The sequence below is a fragment of the Mustelus asterias genome, chromosome 3, assembly GCF_964213995.1.
Source record: "Mustelus asterias chromosome 3, sMusAst1.hap1.1, whole genome shotgun sequence".
Lineage (NCBI taxonomy): Eukaryota > Metazoa > Chordata > Chondrichthyes > Carcharhiniformes > Triakidae > Mustelus > Mustelus asterias.
In genome coordinates this window covers 89,239,047-89,260,645 of record NC_135803.1, presented here as the reverse complement: position 1 = coordinate 89,260,645, position 21,599 = coordinate 89,239,047, and the positions used below count along the sequence as shown (strand labels likewise).

Below are 21,599 nucleotides of genomic sequence, written 5' to 3'. Positions count from 1 at the left end.
ATTGCGGATGTTGTTCCTTTATTCAAGAAAGGGAGTAGAGATAGCTCTGGAAATTATAGACCAGTGAGTCTAACCTCAGTGGTTGGTAAGTTGATGGAGAAGATCCTGAGAGGCAGGATTTATGAACATTTGGAGAGGTATAATATGATTAAGAGTAGTCAGCATGGCTTTGTCAAAGGCAGATCATGCCTTACGAGCCTGGTTGAATTTTTTGAGGATGTGACTAAACACATTGATGAAGAAAGAGCAGTAGATGTAGTATATATGGACTTCAGCAAGGCATTTGATAAGGTGCCCCATGCAAGGCTTATTGAGAAAGTGAGGGGGTATGGGATCCAAGGGGACATTGCTTTGTGGATCCAGAACTGGCTTGCCCACAGAAGGCAAAGAGTGGTTATAGATGGGTCATATTCTGAATGGAGGTCGGTCACCAGTGGAGTGCCCCAGGGATCTGTTCTGGGACCCTTACTCTTTGTGACTTTTATAAATGACCTGGATGAGGAAGTGGAGGGATGGGTTGGTAAGTTTGCTGATGACACAAAGGTTGGAGGTGTTGTGGATAGTGTGGAGGGATGTCAGAAGTTACAGCGAGACATTGATAGGATGCAAGACTGGGCGGAGAAGTGGCAGATGGAGTTTAACCCAGATAAGTGTGAGGTGGTGCATTTTGGCAGGTCAAATAGGATGGCAGAATATAATATTAATGGTAGGACTCTTGGCAGTGTAGAAGATCAGAAAGATCTTGGGATCCGAGTTCATAGAACGCTCAAAGCAGCTGTGCAGGTTGAGGCTGTGGTTAAGAAGACGTAAGGTGTATTGGCCTTCATCAATCGAGGAATTGAGTTTAGGAGTTGTGAGATAATGTTGCAGCTCTATAGGACCCTGGTCAGACCCCACTTGGAGTACTGTGCTCAGTTCTGGTTGCCTCATTACAGGAAGGATGTGGAAGCCATAGAAAGGATGCAGAGGAGATTTAGAAGGATGTTGCCTGGGTTGGGGAGCATGCCTTATGAGGATAGTTTGAGTGAGCTCGGCCTTTTCTCCTTGGAGAGACGAAGGATGAGGGGTGACCTGATAGAGGTGTACAAGATGTTGAGAGGTATTGATCGAGTGGACAGTCAGAGACTTTTTCCTAGGGCTGAAATGGTTGCCACAAGAGGACACAGGTTTAAGGTGCTGGGGAGTAGGTACAGAGGAGATGTCAGGGGTAAGTTTTTCACTCAGAGGGTGGTGGGTGCGTGGAATGGGCTGCCAGCAACGGTGGTGGAGGCGGATTTGATAGGGTCTTTTAAGAGACTTTTAGATAAGTACATGGAACTTAGTAAGATAGAGGGTTATAGGTAAGCCTAGTAATCGCTAAAGTAGGGACATGTTCGGCACAACTTTGTGGGCTGAAGGACCTGTATTGTGCTGTAGTTTTTCTATGTTTCTACATTTCTATGAACTGTCTGAGTGTGTGGTGGAGACAGATTCACACAGTGAGTGAGTGGTTAGGATCTGGAATGTATTGTCTGACTTTGTGGTGGAGACAGATTCACACAGCGAGTGGTTAGGATCGGGAATGTACTATCTGTGAGTGCGGTGGAGACAGATTCACACAGCGAGTGGCTAGGATCTGGAATGTACTGAAAATAAATGTGGTGGAGACAGATTCACACGGTGAGTGTTTAGGATCTGGAATGTACTGTCTGAGAGTGTGGTGGGGACAGATTCACACAGCGAGTGGTTAGGATCGGGAATGTACTGTCTGTGAGTGTGGTGGAGACAGATTCACACAGCGAGTGGCTAGGATCTGGAATGTACTCTCTGTGAGTGCGGTGGAGACAGATTCACACAGCGAGTGGCTAGGATCTGGAATGTACTGTCTGTGAGTGTGGTGGAGACAGATTCACACAGCGAGTGGCTAGGATCTGGAATGTACTGAAAATAAATGTGGTGGAGACAGGTTCACACAGCGAGTGTTTAGGATCTGGAATGTACTGTCTGTGAGGGTTGTGGAGAGAGATTCCACAGCGAGTGGTTAGGATGTGGAATCTATTGTCTGTCAAGATGGTGAAGTCGGATTCACACAGCGAGTGGTTAGGATCTGGAATGAACTGTCTGAAGGTGTGCTGGAGACAGATTCACACAGCGGGTGGTTAGGATCTGGAATGTACTGTCTGTGAGTGCGGTGGAGACAGATTCACACAGCGAGTGGTTAGGATCGGGAATGTACTGTCTGTGAGTGTGGTGGGCACAGATTCACACAGCGAGTGGTTAGGATCGGGAATGTACTGTCTGTGAGTGTGGTGGAGACAGATTCACACAGCGAGTGGTTAGGAGAGGGAATGTACTGTCTGTGAGTGCGGTGGAGACAGATTCACACAGCGAGTGGTTAGGAGAGGGAATGTACTGTCTGTGAGTGTGGTGGAGACAGATTCACACAGCGAGTGGTTAGGATCTGGAATGTACTGTCTGTGAGTGTGGTGGAGACAGATTCACACAGCGAGTGGTTAGGAGAGGGAATGTACTGTCTGTGAGTGTGGTGGGGACAGATTCACACAGCGAGTGGTTAGGATCGGGAATGTACTGTCTGTGAGTGTGGTGGAGACAGATTCACACAGCGAGTGGTTAGGATCGGGAATGTACTGTCTGTGAGTGTGGTGGAGAGAGATCCACACAGCGTGTGGTTAGGATCGGGAATGTACTCTCTGTGAGTGCGGTGGAGACAGATCCACACAGCGTGTGGTTAGGATCGGGAATGTACTGTCTGTGAGTGTGGTGGAGACAGATTCACACAGCGAGTGGCTAGGATCTGGAATGTACTGTCTGTGAGTGTGGTGGAGACAGATTCACACAGTGCGTGGTTAGGATCTGGAATGTACTGTCTGTGAGTGTGGTGGAGACAGATTCACACAGCGAGTGGTTAGGATCGGGAATGTACTGTCTGTGAGTGTGGTGGAGACAGATTCACACAGCGAGTGGTTAGGAGAGGGAATGTACTGTCTGTGAGTGTGGTGGAGACAGATTCCACAGCGAGTGGTTAGGATGTGGAATCTATTGTCTGTCAAGATGGTGAAGTCGGATTCACACAGCGAGTGGTTAGGATCTGGAATGAACTGTCTGAAGGTGTGCTGGAGACAGATTCACACAGCGGGTGGTTATGATCGGGAGTGTACTGTTTGTGAATGTGGTGGGCACAGAGTCACACAGCGGGTGGTTATGATCGGGAGTGTACTGTTTGTGAATGTGGTGGAGACAGATTCACACAGCGAGTGGTTAGGATCTGGAATGTATTGTCCATGAGTGTGGGTGGGACAGATTCACACAGCGAGTGGTTTGGATCTGGAATGTACTATCTGTGAGTGTGATGGAGGCAGATCCACACTGTGAGTGGTTAGGAATGGGAATGTACAGTGAATGTGGTGGAGACAGATTCACACAGCGAGTGGTGAGGATCTGGAATGTACTGTCTGTGAGTGTGGTGGAGACAGATTCACACAGCGAGTGGTTAGGATTTGGAATGTACTGTCTGTGAGTGTGGTAGAGACAGATTCACACAGCGAGTGGTTAGGATTTGGAATGTACCGTCTGTGAGTGTCATGATGTGGAGGTGCCGGTGTTGGACTGGGGTATGCACAGTAAGAAGTCTCATAACACTAGGTTAAAGTCCAACAGGTTTATCTGGTAGCACGAGCTTTCGGAGCGTTGCTCCTTCTTCAGTGAGTGAAGAGTTGTGTTCACAAACAGGGCATATATTGACACAAACTCAATTACAAGATAATGGTTGGAATGCGAGTCTTTACAGGTAATCAAGTCTTTACAGGTACAGACAATGCGAGTGGAGAGAGGGTTAAGCACAGGTTAAAGAGGTGTGAACTGTCTCAAGCCAGGACAGTTAGCGAAATTTTGCAAGCCCAGGCAAGTCGTGGGGGTTACAGGTAGTGTGACATGAACCCAAGATCCCAGTTGAGGCCGTCCTCATATGTGCGGAACTTGGCTATCAGTATCTGCTTGGCAATTCTGCCTTGTCCTGTGTCGTGAAGGCCGCCTTGGAGAACACTTACCCGAGGATCAGAGGCTGAATGCCCGTGACTGCTGAAGTGTTCCCCAACAGGAAGAGAACACTCCTGCCTGGTGATTGTCGAGCGGTGTCCATTCATCCGTTGTCATAGCGTCCGCATGGTCTCGCCGATGTACCATGCCTCGGGACATCCTTTCCTGCAGCGTATCAGGTAGACAACATTGGCCGAGTTGCAAGAGTATGTACCGTGTACCTGGTGGATGGTGTTCTCACGTGAGATGATGGCATCCGTGTCGATGATCCGGCACGTCTTGCAGAGGTTGCTGTGGCAGGGTTGTGTGGTGTCGTGGTCACTGTTCTCCTGAAGGCTGGGTAGTTTGCTGTGGACAATGGTCTGTTTGAGGTTGTGCGGTTGTTTGAAGGCAAGAAGTGGGGGTGTGGGGATAGCCTTGGCGAGATGTTCATCTTCATCGATGACATGTTGAAAGTTCTGGAGAAGATGTCGTAGCTTCTCCGCTCCAGGGAAGTACTGGATGACGAAGGGTACTCTGTCCGCCGTGTCTCGTACTTGTCTTTTGAGGAGCAGTTTTTCGCTGTGGCACGTTGATGAGTCAAGTGCCATATCCTGCTTTTATGAGGGCGTCTTTCATCATCTGTAGGTGTCTGATGCGATCGCATCTGATGCTCATCCGAGCAGATCCTGTGTATACGGAGGGCTTGTCCGTAGGGGATGGCTTCTTTAACGTTTTTAGGGTGGAAGCTGGAGAAGTAGAGCATCGGTACAGTGAAGTGCTGAGGTGGCCGTCCTTGATGCATATGCATGTGTCCAAGAATGCAACCGATTCCGGAGAGTAGTCCATGGTGAGTCTGATGGTGGGATGGAACTTGTTGATGTCATCATATAGTTGTTTCAGTGATTGTTCACCATGAGTCCAAAGGAAGAAAATGTCATCGATGTATCTAGTGTATAGCATTGGTTGAAGGTCCTGTGCGGTGAAGAGGTCTTGTTCGAACCTGTGCATGAAGATGTTGGCATATTGAGGTGCGGATTTCGTCCCCATGGCTGTTCCGTGCGTCTGGGTGAAGAACTGATTGTTGAAGGTGAAGATGTTGTGGTCCAGGATGAAGCGGATGAGTTGTAGAATTGCATCTGGAGATTGGCAGTTGTCGGTGTTGAGTACTGAGGCAGTTGCAGCAATGCCATCGTCGTGGGGCATGCTGGTGTGGAGTGCCTAGACATCCATTGTGACGAGGAGTCAAACAGACCATTGTCCACAGCAGACTATCCAGCCTTCAAGAGAACAATGACCATGACACCACACAACCCTGCCACAGCAACCTCTGCAAGACGTGCCGGATCATTGATATGGGTGCCATCATCTCATGTGAGAACACCATCCACCAGGTACACGGTACCTACTCTTGCAATCCGGCCAACGTTGTCAACCTGATACGCTGCAGGAAAGGATGTCCTGAGGCATGGTTCGTTGGGGAGACCATGCAGACGCTACGACAACGGATGAATGGACACCGCTCAACAATCACCAGGCAGGAGTGTTCCCTTCCAGTCGGGGAATACTTCAGCAGTCACGGGCATTCAGCACCTGCTCTTCGGGTAAGCGTTCTCCAAGGCGGCCTTCATGACACACGACAACGCAGGAACGCCGAGCGGAAACTGATAGCCAAGTTCCGCACATGAGGACGGCCTCACCGGGATCTTGGGCTCATGTCACACTATCTGTAACCCCCACGACTTGCCTGGGCTTGCAAAATCTCATTAACTGTCCTGACTTGAGACAATTCACACCTCTTTAACCTGTGCTTAACCCTCTCTCCACTCACATTGTCTGTACCTTTAAGACTTGATTACCTGTAAAGACTCGCATTCCAACCATTATCTTGTAATTGAGTTTGTGTCTGTATATGCCCTGTTTGTGAACACAACTCTTCACTCACCTGAAGAAGGAGCTAGACTCCGAAAGCTTGTGCTACCAAATAAACCTGTTGGACTTTAACCTGTGAGTGTGGTGGAGACAGATTCACACCGCGAGTGGTGAGGATCTAGAATGTACTGTCTGTGAGTGTGGTGGAGACAGATTGACACAGTGAGTGGTGAGGATCTGGAATGTACTGTCTGTGAGTGTGGTGGAGACAGATTGACACAGCGAGTGGTTAGGATCTAGAATGTACTGTCTGTGAGTGTGGTGGAGACAGATTGACACAGTGAGTGGTTAGGATGTGGAATATAGTGTCTGAGAGTGTGAATTGTCAGATTCAATGAGGTTTTCAAAAGGGAATTTGATCATTATCCGAAAATGGAGCATAGTGGAGAGTTTTAGGGATAAATCAGAAGTGTGGGATGAGTGAGATTGCTCCTGTAAAGGGCTAGCACAGACTCACTGGCCCAAATGGCCTCATTCTGTCACCTTTCTCAGATTGTACCGAATTACAGCAGCTGAATTCTTAGTGCTATGTCTTTGCCCATTACTCTCATTGCTACCTGTCTCTTTGCTGTTTATGTGTTCTTTCTCTTCTGACATGCTGATTGACCAAGGTTACAGTTTAAGACAGGCATCAGGCACTTGGTGACATGGGGAATCGCTGAAAAAACTTCTAAAATCAGCTTCATTGCTAATCCAGATGTTGGGACCAGACTCATCATTTGCTGCTCCCTGACTCACTCAATCTGATTGGATGAAATGGAGAGTATATCCGGAAATTACCTCGAGCAGCTCACTGTTGATCAAGGAGACTGGAATATTCCGGATACTCCCTGTGGTCATTGGTGTGATGTACTTTGGTATCATCTGTGGACACTGGGTGAAGTTCTGTAACACAGAAAATGCCAGGGATAAAACGTCAAGTCAATACTGCTTCATAATGAGCATCAGCAAACACCAGATTGTGCTGCCAATTCACCACAGCTAAGGGTTATCCTTCTCCCCATATCCCCTGGGTTAGACAGCAAGGAGAAAGCAGCCAGAGTTCCTGCTCCTGATCACTGCCCAGAGATCCCTGGATTAGTGAGAGAGAAAGAGGGGGGAAGTCAGCCAGGATTCCTGCTCCTGATCACTGTCCAGAGATCCCTGGGGTAGTGTGTGAGAGAGAGAAAGAGAGAGAGAGAGAGAGGGGGGGAAGTCAGCCAGGGTTCCTGCTCCTGATCACTGTCCAGTGACCCCTGGATTAGTGAGAGAGAGAGAGAGGGGAAGTCAGCCAGGGTTCCTGCTCCTGATCACTGTCCAGTGTTCCCTGGGTTGGTGAGAGAGAGAGAGAGGAGAAGTCAGCCAGGATTCCTGCTCCTGATCACTGTCCAGAGACCCCTGGATTAGTGAGAGAGAGAGAGGGGGGAAGTCAGCCAGGGTTCCTGTTCCTGATCACTGTCCAGAGATCCCTGGGGTAGAGAGAGGGGAAGTCAGCCAGGATTCCTGCTCCGTATCATTGTCCAGTGACCCCTGGATTAGTGAGAGAGGGAGAGAGAGAGACAAAGAGAGGGGAAGTCAGCCAGGGTTCCTTCTCCTGATCATTGTCCAGGGATACCTGGGTTAGAGAGAGAGAGAGAATGAGGCGTTTTTGGTGTCACTGCCTATGTGGAGTTTGCACATTCTCCCCATGTCTGCGTGGGTTTCCTCCAGGTGCTCCGGTTTCCTCCCACAGTCCAAAGATGTGCAGGTTCGGTTGATTGGCTATGATAAATTGACCTTAGTGTCAGGGGGATTAGCAGGGAAAATGTGTGGAGTTACAGGAATAAGGCCCGGGTGGGATTGTGGTCGGTGCAGACTCGATGGGCTGAATGGCCTCCTTCTGTACTGTAGGGATTCTATGATTCTATGATCTGGGTGAGATCAGCTGACTAGATCTGTCAGTGTATGGAGCTTGGATCTGAAGGATGGGCTGTTATTTTGTATTCTGAGTGGACCCTATCTCTAACACAGCACAGTAAGGAGTTTAACATCACCAGGTTTAAGTCCAACAGGTTTATTTGATAGCAAAACCACTAGCTTTCAGAGCGCTGCCCCTTCGTCAGGTGAGTGGGAGTTCTGTTCACAAACAGGGCATATAAAGACACAAACTCAATTTACAAAATAATGATTGGAATGCAAGTCTTTACAGGTAATCAAGTCTTAAAGATACAGACAATGTGAGTGGAGAGAGCGTTAAGCACAGGTTAAAGAGATATGTATTGTTTCCAGACAGGACAGTTAGTGAGATTTTGCAAGTCCAGGCAAGTCGTGAGGGTTACACATAGTGTGACATGAACCCAAGATCCCGGTTGAGGCCGTCCTCATGTGTGTGGAACTTGGCTATCAGTTTCTGCTCAGCGACTCTGCGCTGTCGTGTGTCGTGAAGGCCGCCTTGGAGAATGCTTACCCGAAGATCAGAGGCCGAATGCCCGTGACCGCTGAAGTGTTCCCCAACAGGAAGAGAACACTCTTGCCTGGTGATTGTCGAGCGGTGGTCATTCATCTGTTGTCGTAGCGTCTGCATGGTCTCCCCAATGTACCACGCCTCGGGACATCCTTTCCTGCAGTGTATCAGGTAGACAACGTTGGCCGAGTTGCAAGAGTATGTACTGTGTACCTGGTGGATGGTGTTCCCACGTGAGATGATGGCATCCGTGTCGATGATCCGGCACGTCTTGCAGAGGTTGCTGTGGCAGGGTTGTGTGGTGTCGTGGTCACTGTTCTCCTGAAGGCTGGGTAGTTTGCTGCGGACAATGGTCTGTTTGAGGTTGTGCGGTTGTTTGAAGGCAAGAAGTGGGGGTGTGGGGATGGCCTTGGCGAGATGTTCGTCTTCATCAATGACATGTTGAAGGCTCCGGAGAAGATGTCGTAGCTTCTCCGCTCCGGGGAAGTACTGGACGACGAAGGGTACTCTGTCCACCATGTCCCGTGTTTGTCTTCTGAGGAGGTCGGTGCGGTTTTTCACTGTGGCGCGTTGGAACTGTCGATCGATGACTCGAGCGCCACATCCTGTTCTTATGAGGGCATCATTCAGCGTCTGGAGGTGTCTGTTGCGCTCCTCCTCATCCGAGCAGATCCTGTGTATACGGAGGGCTTGTCCGTAGGGGATGGCTTTTTTAACGTGTTTAGGGTGGAAGCTGGAGAAGTGGAGCATCGTGAGGTCATCCGTGGGCTTGCAGTACAGTGAAGTGCTGAGGTGACCGTCCTTGATGGAGATGCGCGTGTCCAAGAATGCAACCGATTCCGGAGAGTAGTCCATGGTGAGTCTGATGGTGGGATGGAACTTGTTGATGTCATCATATAGTTGTTTCAGTGATTGCTCACCATGACTCCAAAGGAAGAAAATGTCATCGATGTATCTAGTGTATAGCATCGGTTGAAGATCCTGTGCGGTGAAGAGGTCTTGTTCGAACCTGTGCATGAAGATGCTGGCATATTGAGGTGCGAATTTGGTCCCCATGGCTGTTCCGTGTGTCTGGATGAAGAATGGGTGAAGTGTCTGGTTGTTGAAGGTGAAGCGGATGAGTTGTAAAATTGCATCTGGAAACTGGCAGTTGTCGGTGTCAGCACTCAACGCCGACAACTGCCAGTTTCCAGATCCAAAGATGCCCTCATTTTAGGTCACATTTGGAATACTGCGTCCAGTTCTGGTCGCCACACTACCAGAAGGACGTGGAGGCTTTGGAGAGAGTACAGAAAAGGTTTACCAAGATGTTGCCTGGTATGGAGGGTCTTAGCTATGAGGAGAGATTAGGTAAACTGGGGTTGTTCTCCCTGGAATGATAGAGGATGAGGGGTGACCTAATAGAGGTGTGTAAAATTATGAAGGGCATAGATAGGGTGAACAGTGGGAAGCTTTTTCCCAGGTCGGAGGTGACGGGTTCAAGGTGAGGGGGACAAAGTTCAACACAGATGTCAGGGGGACGTATTTTACACAGAGGTGGTGGGGGCCTGGAATGCACTGCCAAGCAAGTTGATTGAGGCGGACACGCTGGGATCGTTTAAGACTTGTCTAGATAGCCATATGAGCAGACTGGGAATAGAGGGATACAAAAGAATGGTCCGGTGGGCACATGAGGGCGCGGGCTTGGAGGGCCGAAGGGCCTGTTCCTGTGCTGTATTGTTCTTTGTTCTTTGAGTCGAGCGCCATATCCTGTTCTTATGAGAACAGGATATGGCGCTCGACTCATCGATCGACGGTTCCGACGCGCCACACCGCACCGACCTCCTCAGAAGACAAACACAGGACACGGTGGACAGAGTACCCTTCGTCGTCCAGTACTTCCCTGGTGTGGAGAAGCTACGACATCTTCTCCGGAGCCTTCAACATGTCATTGATGAAGACCGCACAACCTCAAACATACCATTGCCCGCAACAAACTACCCATCCTTCAGGAGAACAGTGACCACAACACCACACAACCCTGCCACAGCACCACACGATCCTGCCACAGCAACCTCTGCAAGACGTGCCGGATCATCGACACGGATGCCATCATCTCACGTGAGAACACCATCCACCAGGTACACGGTACATACTCTTGCAACTCGGCCAACGTTGTCTCCCTGATACGCTGCAGGAAAGGATGTCCTGAGGCATTGGGGAGACCATGCAGACGCTATGACAACGGATGAATGAACACCGCTCGACAATCACCAGGCAAGACTGTTCTCTTCCTGTTGGGGAACACTTCAGCAGACACGGGCATTCAGCCTCTGATCTTCGGGTAAGCGTTCTCCAAGGCGGCCTTCACGACACACGACAGCGCAGAATCGCTGAGCAAAGACTGATAGCCAAGTTCCGCACACATGAGGACAGCCTCAACCGGGACCTTGGGTTCATGTCACACTATGTGTAACCCCCACGACTTGCCTGGACTTGCAAAATCTCACTAACTGTCCTGACTGGAGACAATACACATCTCTTTAGCTTCTGCTTAACGCTCTCTCCACTCACATTGTCTGTACCTTGAAGACTTGATTACCTGTAAAGACTCGCATTCCAATCATTATTTTGTAAATTGAGTTTGTGTCTTTATATGCCCTGTTTGTGAACAGAACTCCCACTCACCTGATGAAGGGGCAGCGCTCCGAAAGCTAGTGGTTTTGCTACCAAATAAACCTGTTGGACTTTAATCTGGTGTTGTCAGACTTCTTACTGTGTTTACCCCAGTCCAACGCCCGCATCTCCACATCATGTCTAACACAGCAGCCAGAGAGTAGGAGGTATGTGTGCCAGAGGAGAGTCTCTGGGACAGGGCAGCTCAGGTCTATCGAAATACAATCACTAACCAGCTAGACTCAGGTTCAAACCCTGGCTCGGGAAGTTTACTGACCCAGGGTTTGATGTCTCTCAGCCCCTCAAGTCTCCCACTTCTCTCTCATGCATTAACAAATTCTTCATTAATGCTGAACATTGTGCAGTCATCAGCAAACATTTCCACTTTTGACTTTATGATGGAAAGAAGGTTATTGATGAAGCATCTGAAGACACTTGCGAGAACATTACCCTGGGGAACTCCTGCAGTGATGTCCCAAAGCTGAGATGATTGACCCCCAATCACTATAACCATCTTCATTTGTGTCAGGTATGACTCTAACCAGTAGAAGTTTTCCCCAATTCCCACCGACTCCAGTTTTACTCCAGCTTCTTGATGCCGCACTCGGCTGCCTTGATGTTAAGGACAGTCACTCTCACTTCACATCTGACATTCAGCTCTTTTGTCAATGTTTGAACTAAGGCTGTAATGAGGACTCTGAGTGACTCTGGCAAAACCCAAACTGGGTGTCACTGAGCATGTTATTGCTGAGCAGTGCTGCTTGATAGCGCTGTTTATGACCCCTCCCATCAGTTATTAATGATCGAGTGTAGACTGACTGGGCAGTAATTGGCTGGGTTGGATTTATCCTGTTTTCTGTGTACAGAATATACCTGGGCAAGTTTCCAGAAAACCGGGTAGATGCCAGTGTTGTAACTGTACTGGAACAGCTTGACTAGGGGCGCGGTAACTTCTGGAGCACAAGGCTTCAGTACTATTGCCAGAATATTGTAAGAGCCAATTGCCTTTGCAGTATCCAGTGCCTTCAGTCATTTTTTGATATCACTTGGAGTGAATCGAATTGGCTAGAGACTGGCATCTGTGATGTTTGGGGCCACTGGAGGAGGCCGAGATGGATCATCTACTCGGCACTTATAACTGAAGATTGTTGCAAATGCTTCAGCCTTATCTTTTACACTGATGTACTGGGCTCCTCCATCATTGAAGACATTTGTGAAGCCAGTGAGTTGTTTAATTTTCACCACCATTCACAGCTGGATGTGGCAGAACAGCAGAGCTTAGATAGGATCCGTTGGTTGTGGGATCAGTTAACTGTCTATCACTTGCTATTTATGCTGTTTGGCACACAAGTAATCCTGTGTTGTAGCTTCATCTCATTTTTAGGTATGCCTGGTGTTGTTCCTGGGATGTCCTCCTGCATTCTTCATTGAACCAGGGTTGATCCACTGGCTTTGGTGGTAATGGTTGAGTGGGGGATATGCCTGGTCATGAGGTTACAGTTGATGACTCTACTTCCTTTGTACAAGTTGTTATCTTAGACTGTCACTTCACCTAATGAAGGAGAAGCACTCTGAAAGCTTCTGATTTCAAATAAACCTGTTGGACTATTACCTGGTGTTGTGTGACTTCGGATCTTGTCCACCCCAGTCCAACACCAGCATCTCCACATCATGGTGGCTTGGTGATTTCTAGATCATTTTCAAGCTGGAATCTGGAAGATTTCACATTCTGTTGTAGCGTTATCAGCTTTCCTCATGGGCATTGCTGCTCTCATAAGAACTAGGAGCAGAAGTAGCCTCTCGAGCCTGTTTTGCCATTCAATACATAGAACATAGAACATAGAACATTACAGCGCAGAACAGGCCCTTCGGCCCACGATGTTGCACCGACCAGTTAAAAAAAAACTGTGACCCTCCAACCTAAACCAATTTCTTTTCGTCCATGAACCTATCTACGGATCTCTTAAACGCCCCCAAACTAGGCGCATTTACTACTGATGCTGGCAGGGCATTCCAATCCCTCACCACCCTCTGGGTAAAGAACCTACCCCTGACATCGGTTCTATAACTACCCCCCCTCAATTTAAAGCCATGCCCCCTCGTGCTGGATTTCTCCATCAGAGGAAAAAGGCTATCACTATCCACCCTATCTAAACCTCTAATCATCTTATATGTTTCAATAAGATCCCCTCTTAGCCGCCGCCTTTCCAGCGAAAACAATCCCAAATCCCTCAGCCTCTCCTCATAGGATCTCCCCTCCATACCAGGCAACATCCTGGTAAACCTCCTCTGCACCCTCTCCAAAGCCTCCACATCCTTCCTGTAATGTGGGGACCAGAACTGCACACAGTACTCCAAGTGCGGCCGCACCAGAGTTGTGTACAGTTGCAACATAACGCTACGACTCCTAAATTCAATCCCCCTACCAATAAACGCCAAGACACCATATGCCTTCTTAACAACCTTATCTACTTGATTCCCAACTTTCAGGGATCTATGCACACATACACCTAGATCCCTCTGCTCCTCCACACTATTCAAAGTCCTCCCGTTAGCCCTATACTCAACACATCTGTTATTCCTACCAAAGTGAATTACCTCACACTTCTCCGCATTAAACTCCATCCGCCACCTCTCGGCCCAACTTTGCAACCTGTCTAAGTCTTCCTGCAAACTACGACACCCTTCCTCACTGTCTACCACACCACCGACTTTGGTGTCATCAGCAAATTTGCTAATCCACCCAACTATACCCTCATCCAGATCATTAATAAATATTACAAACAGCAGTGACCCCAAAACAGATCCCTGAGGTACACCACTTGTAACCGCACTCCATGATGAATATTTACTATCAACCACCACCCTCTGTTTCCTATCCGCTAGCCAATTCCTGATCCAATTTCCTAGATCACCCCCAATCCCATACATCTGCATTTTCTGCAGAAGCCTACCATGGTGAACCTTATCAAACGCCTTACTAAAATCCATATATACCACGTCCACTGCCTTGCCCCCATCCACCTCCTTGGTCACTTTCTCAAAAAACTCAATAAGGTTAGTAAGGCACGACCTACCTGCCACAAAACCATGCTGACTATCACCTATCAATTCATTACTCTCCAAATAACTATAAATCCTATCCCTTATAATTTTTTCCAACATCTTGCCGACAACAGAAGTGAGACTCACCGGTCTATAATTCCCGGGGAAGTCTCTGTTCCCCTTCTTAAACAATGGGACAACATTCGCTAACCTCCAATCTTCTGGTACTATACCAGAGGCCAACGACGACCTGAAGATCAGAGCCAGAGGCTCTGCAATCACTTCTCTTGCCTCCCAGAGAATCCTTGGATAAATCCCATCCGGACCAGGGGATTTATCTATTTTCAGACCCTCCAGAATATCCTGCACATCCTCCTTATCAACTGTAATACTGTCTATTCTACTCCCTTGCAACCCAGTGTCCTCCTCAGCTATATTCATGTCCCCTTGCGTGAACACCGAAGAGAAATATTGGTTCAATGCTTCACCAATCTCCTCCGGTTCCACACATAACTTCCCTCTGCCATCTATAACTGGCCCTAAACTTGCCCTAACCAACCTTCTGTTCTTGACATACCTATAGAACGCCTTAGGATTCTCTTTAACCCTATCCGCCAAAGTCTTCTCATGTCCCCTTTTAGCCCTTCTAAGCTCGCTCTTCAACTCCCTCTTAGCCAATCTAAAGCTTTCTAGTGCACTACCCGAGTGCTCACGTCTCATCCGAACATAAGCCTCCTTTTTCTTTTTAACCAACAAAGAAACTTTTTTGGTGCACCACGGTTCCCTAGCCCTACCAATTCCTCCTTGCCTGACAGGGACATACCTATCATACAATCTTGCCTGACAGGGACATACCTATCATACAATCATGGTTGATCTCATTTCAGCCTCAACTCCACTTTCCTGCCTGTTTTCTATAACCCTTCAAACCCATTACTAATTAAAAATAGTAATAGAGATGTGGAGCAAGAAATTGCTAAGCAGATTATGGATAGGTGTGGGGGTCATAGGTTAGTTGTCATGGGGGACTTTAACTTTCCAAATATTGATTGGAGCCTTTATAGGTCGAATAGTTCGGATGGGGCAGTTTTTGTGCAGTGTGTGCAGGAGGGGTTCCTGACACAATATATGGATAAGCCGACAAGAGGTGGGGCCACATTGGATTTGGTAATGGGAAATGAACCGGGCCAAGTGTTGGATTTGGTTGTGGGAGAGCACTTTGGAGATAGTGACCACAATTCGGTGTCTTTTGTTATTGCAATGGAGAGGGAGAGGGCCATGCGGCAGGGCATAGTTTACAATTGGGGGAGAGGTAATTATGATGCAATCAGGCAGGAATTAGGAAGCATAGGATGGGAACAAAAATTGTCAGGGAAAGGCACTAATGAAAAGTGGAACTTTTTCAACGAACAAATACTGCGTGTCCTTGATAGGTATGTCCCTGCCAGGCAGAGAGGAAATGGCCGAGTGAGGGAACCATGGTTCACAAAAGAGGTGGAATGTCTTGTCAAGAGGAAGAAGGAAGCATATGTAAGGTTGAGAAAACAAAGTTCAGTTGGTTCGATGGAGGGTTACAAGTTAGCAAGAAATGAGCTGAGAAAGGGGCTTAGGAAAGCGAGGAGGGGGCATGAGAAGTCCTTGGCGGGTCGGATCAAGGAAAACCCCAAGGCTTTTTACTCTTATGTGAGGAATAAAAGAATGACCAGGGTGAGGTTGGGGCCGGTCAAGGACGGCAGTGGGAATTTGTGCATGGAGTCAGAAGAGATAGGAAAGGTGATGAATGAATACTTTTCTTCGGTGTTCACCAAGGAGAGGGGCCATATTTTTGAGGAAGAGAGGGTGTCACAGGCTGATAGGCTGGAGGAAGTAGATGTTCGGAGGGAAGATGTACTAGCAATTTTGAATAAACTGAAAGTTGATAAGTCCCCTGGGCCTGATGAAATATATCCTAGGAGTCTTTGGGAGGCAAGGGATGAGATAGCAGAGCCTTTGGCATTGATCTTTGCGTCCTCACTGTCCACGGGGGTGGTGCCAGAGGACTGGAGAGTGGCGAATGTGGTTCCTCTGTTTAAGAAAGGGAATAGAAATGAGCCTGGTAATTATAGGCCGGTTAGTCTTACTTCGGTGGTCGGTAAGTTGATGGAAAAGGTCCTCAGGGATAGGATTTACGACCATTTGGAAAGATGCAGCTTAATCCGGGATAGTCAGCACGGATTTGTGAAGGGCAAGTCTTGCCTCACAAATTTGATAGAATTTTTTGAGGAGGTAACTAAGTATGTAGATGAAGGTAGTGCAGTTGATGTCATATACATGGATTTTAGTAATGCGTTTGATAAAGTCCCCCATGGTCGGCTTATGAAGAAAGTAAGGATGTGTGGGATAGAGGGACGTTTGGCCGATTGGATAGGTAACTGGCTATCTAACAGAAGAAGAAGTTTAACAACACCAGGTTAAAGTCCAACAGGTTTATTTGGTAGCAAAAGCCACACAAGCTTTCGGAGCTCTAAGCCCCTTCTTCAGGTGAGTGGGAATTCTGTTCACAAACAGAGCATATAAAGACACAAACTCAATTTACATGAATAATGGTTGGAATGCGAATACTTACAACTAATCAAGTCTTTAAGAAACAAAACAATGTGAGTGGAGAGAGCATCAAGACAGGCTAAAGACGTGCCAGATCATCGACACAGATGCCATCATCTCACGTGAGAACACCATCCACCAGGTACACGGTACATACTCTTGCAATTCGGCCAACGTTGTCTACCTGATACGCTGCAGGAAAGGATGTCCCGAGGCATGGTACATTGGGGAAACTATGCAGACGCTGCGACAACGGATGAATGAACACCGCTCGACAATCACCAGGCAAGACTGTTCTCTTCCTGTTGGGGAGCACTTCAGCGGTCACGGGCATTCGGCCTCTGATATTCGGGTAAGCGTTCTCCAAGGCGGCCTTCACGACACACGACGGTGCAGAGTCGCTGAGCAGAAACTGATAGCCAAGTTCCGCACACACGAGGACGGCCTCAACCGGGATATTGGGTTCATGTCACACTATTTGTAACCCCCACAGTTGCCTAGACCTGCAGAGTTTCACTGGCTGTCTTGTCTGGAGACAATACACATCTTTTTAGCCTGTCTTGATGCTCTCTCCACTCACATTGTTTTGTTTCTTAAAGACTTGATTAGTTGTAAGTATTCACATTCCAACCATTATTCATGTAAATTGAGTTTGTGTCTTTATATGCTCTGTTTGTGAACAGAATTCCCACTCACCTGAAGAAGGGGCTTAGAACTCCGAAAGCTTGTGTGGCTTTTGCTACCAAATAAACCTGTTGGACTTTAACCTGGTGTTGTTAAACTTCTTACTGTGTTTACCCCAGTCCAACGCCGGCATCTCCACATCATATCTAACAGAAGACAGAGGGTGGTGGTGGATGGAAAATTTTCGGACTGGAAACCGGTTACCAGCGGAGTGCCACAGGGATCAGTGCTTGGTCCTCTGCTATTTGTCATTTTTATAAATGACTTGGAGGAGGGGGCTGAAATCATAGAAATCATAGAAACCCTACAGTGCAGAAGGAGGCCATTCAGCCCATCGAGTCTGCACCGACCACAATCCCACCCAGGCCCTACCCCCACATATTTTACCCACTAATCCCTCTAACCTACGCATCCCAGGACTCTAAGGGGCAATTTTTAACCTAGCCAATCAACCTAACCCGCACATCTTTGGACTGTGGGAGGAAACCGGAGCACCCGGAGGAAACCCACGCAGACACGAGGAGAATGTGCAAACTCCACACAGACAGTGACCCGAGCCGGGAATCGAACCCGGGACCCTGGAGCTGTGAAGCAGCAGTGCTAACCACTGTGCTACCGTGGATCAGTAAATTTGCTGATGACACCAAGATTGGTGGAGTAGTAGATGAGGTGGAGGGCTGTTGTAGGCTGCAAATAGATATAGATAGGATGCAGAGCTGGGCTGAAAAATGGCAAATGGAGTTTAACTCTGACAAATGCGAGGTGATTCATTTTGGTAGGACAAATTTAAATGTGGATTACAGGGCCAAAGGTAGGGTTCTGAAGAATGTGGAGGAACAGAGAGATCTTGGGGTTCATATCCATAGATCTCTGAAGGTTGCCACTCAAGTGGATAGAGCCGTGAAGAAGGTCTATAGTGTGTTGGCGTTCATTAACAGGGGATTTGAGTTTAAGAGCCATGGGGTTATGCTGCAACTGTATAGGACCTTGGTGAGACCACATTTGAAATATTGTGTGCAGTTCTGGTCACCTCACTATAAGAAGGATGTGGAGACACTGGAAAGAGTGCAAAGGCGATTTACCAGGATGCTGCCTGGTTTGGAGGGTAGGTCTTATGAGGAAAGGTTGAGGGAACTTGGGCTTTTCTCTTTGGAGCGGAGGAGGTTGACAGGAGACTTGATAGGGGTTTATAAGATGATGAGGGGGATAGATAGAGTGAACGTTCAAAGACTATTTCCTCGGGTGAATGGAGTGGTAACTAGGGGGCATAACTACAGGGTTCATGGTGGGAGATATAGGAAGGATGTCCAAGGTAGGTTTTTTACTCAGAGAGTGGTTGGGGTGTGGAATGGACTGCCTGCAGTGATAGTGGAGTCAGAAACTTTAGGAACATTTAAGAAGCTATTGGATAGGGACATGGAGTACTTCGGGATGATAGGGAGGAAATAGCTTGATCTTGGTTTCAGACAAAGCTCAGCACAACAACGTGGGCCGAAGGGCCTGTTCTGTGCTGTACTGTTCTATGTTCTATGTTCTAAAAATCTATCCACCTCTTCCTTAAATTTACTCAAAACCCCGACATACACCAGGCTCTGGGGTAGTGAATTCCACAGCCCCACAACCTTGGGAGAGAAGTAATTTCTCCTCACCTCAGTTTTAAATCTGCCACCTCTTATCCTAAAACTATGACCTCTTATTCTAGATTGTCCCACAAGAGGAAACATCCTCTCCACATTTACTTTGTCAAGCTCTCTCACCATCTGGTATCGCTCGACACCATGTCTGCAAGGTACTTGCGGTGCTTCTCTTGCAGCCAGGTATTGTTGAAAATGCTCAGAGACCAGGCACTCTTTCTCGATCTGAACGTGGCATCATAGAAACATAGAAAAAAAATTCCAGTTGAGTTAATGCCCTGGATGCAAATGTGACTGGTTGTCCTTGCTGCATGAGGATTGCTCCCGGATCCATCTCACTGACACAATGCAAAGTGACTTTCTCATTGACACCATAGTCCTTCAACTTTGCCATTGTTGTCACTAGTGATTTTAGTGATTGCTGTTTCTTGCTCTGTGTCCCAATACTACTGCACCTCCTCAGCAGTGAGCTGCTGTAATGGTTCACACTCTGCTCATCAATTAGGCAAACTTTTTACTAAATATTTCATAAATCCAACAAATCGTTGTGCTGCTTTCACATCTGTTGATTGCTGCATCGCTGCTACTGCTGCCACCTTGTGGGACCTTTTACTGATATCTCGCCAGTGGCCACCTCTATCAGTTTGTTTTGCTTCTTTCCAGCCAAACAAAATGCTTTGGCTTCTCGCAGTTAAAATGTTGCTTTCCCCGTGCTGGGCAAGCCTGCTTTCGTTTAGTATGCTACCCTCCGCAATATTTAAATCCTGCTCTTTGTCTGCCATCGCTCTGCTTTTCTCACCTGGAATGTTGCTCAGTGAATCTACCGGTCTGCTCTGCTGTAAATATGCTCGAGCTGATATTTTACAACTTCTGCATTTCGGCACGTCTATTGCTTTCTTTACCATCAGTTTTTCCTCCCTATGTCGACTTTCTCTCACTGCAGGATCTCTTAAGCCTAGGACAATTCTCCCTTTAATTTAGTTGCCCGAGTTCACAGGATGCTGTGAGCTATCTTATTGTGGTCACATACTGATCAATGGACACTTTTTCGCCTTCACCCCTAATGTTGAGCACTTAAGTTATGTTCAATTGGGTTTCAAAATTTCTGCATTCTATTTTTCCTGTTCTTTGATTTAGTGTTGAATACAGTTTGTAGCAGTCTCTCCCCAGCAATGTTTAAAGTGTTGCTATTCATACTGACTCTGGCTTGTTAATTCAATCTCATAGTTTTGACATTGCAAGTAGAAAAAAATGCTAGTCCTATCACATATCTCCTTTCATTTCGACAGCAGTTAGATTGAACAACACACAGCCAGTTTTGTCGCTCACACCTGCTTTTAGCATGTTTGGACATGTCAGTCTTTCTCTTTGATTAGCTGTGTCTTCTCTTACAGCTTCTCCAAACTCAATCTCAGCTCCATTCCTGAAACCATGTTAATGTGGTCAAAAGCTAACGGGGCGGGGGACGATTTTCTCCTCCCATTTTTGGATCCGGGATCAGAGGTAGGAAATTCCGTAGGTGTCCCAAACTGCAATTTATGGTGGCAGGATTTCCTGGTTCCATTATCCCTCGCCCCCACCAATGACATAACAGGAATTCCGACATGGAACAAGTTTAAATATAAATATTAGGTCTTTGAACTTGATGGCCCCTCTGCCCTGCATTAGATTGTCCATTCACGTCGATGTGCTGGACAGGTACCCCACAACATGCACATAGTGAGCAGAACCTGATGGAGGTGCACAGATGAGTACATTCCCCCCTGGGACAGGGTAGGGGGGAGGGGGTGTGGTTCATGCCCAGGAATTGGCCCTGGGGCAGTGCAGTGGGGGCTGTTCCATGGAGGGGGCAGTGTTGCGTGGGGGTTCAATATTTGATAGTTTGTATCAGGTGCCCCTTAAAAATGGCATCCCAATCCTTTAAAAATGAAATTGTTGGCAAGGCACTCTTAAACAGAGCCGCCACCACAGGGGCCACCTTTCACTTTCTTTTAGCTGACTCCTAGAACATACGTGGGAGGAAGCCACCGCTGGGGCCGGTGAATCCCACACCGGTCTCCCACCCACTGCACCACTCTGCAACAAAAAGAGAAAATTCTGCCCAGAATTCTCATGTGATGTCTTTATTGGAATGAATGTATCATGGCTGGTGTTATATATTTAAGTGGTTGCATAATTGCTTTAAGAGCCGGTCACATGGTTTGATAGTGATGTCATTAGGGTGTTTCACAGGCTCCTGTTTTTAGTTTCAGTTTATGCTCTGTAGAGGCAGCAGCTCCTACAATAAACCTCTTGTTAGTTTAAATCGACATATGCAAACCATGGCTGGGATTCTCCGACAGCTCGGAGTTTCTGGTCCAGCGGCAATAAATGGAGATTTGGCTGAGCACCAAATTCTCAATTCTCGCTGATATCGGTGGCAGATGAATGAGATCAGAGAATTCCAGCCAACATCTTTATATTTTTGTTTAAAACCCACAATCCCGAACATAGTTAGGGCATTGGAATGCCACCGGGGATTCCGTCATGGCCAAGGTCACAAGACTATGGCAAGCCAGGTAAGATATCGTTCAATAATTGCACTTCAAAATCAAAATAGCAGCCGATAATCCGCAATCGATTAGGAATGA

General features: G+C 47.5%; 1 protein-coding gene across 1 annotated transcript in view; it reads right to left on the bottom strand.

Moving 5' to 3' along the window:
• The window catches only part of plxnd1 (plexin D1), a 166,290-nt gene that overhangs the window by 107,831 nt on the left and 36,860 nt on the right, over positions 1-21,599 (bottom strand). Inside the window, exon 9 of the mRNA XM_078210138.1 lies at positions 6,727-6,831. Within this exon, the coding sequence (XP_078066264.1) occupies positions 6,727-6,831 (105 nt within the window). The remainder of the gene's footprint in view (positions 1-6,726; positions 6,832-21,599) is intronic.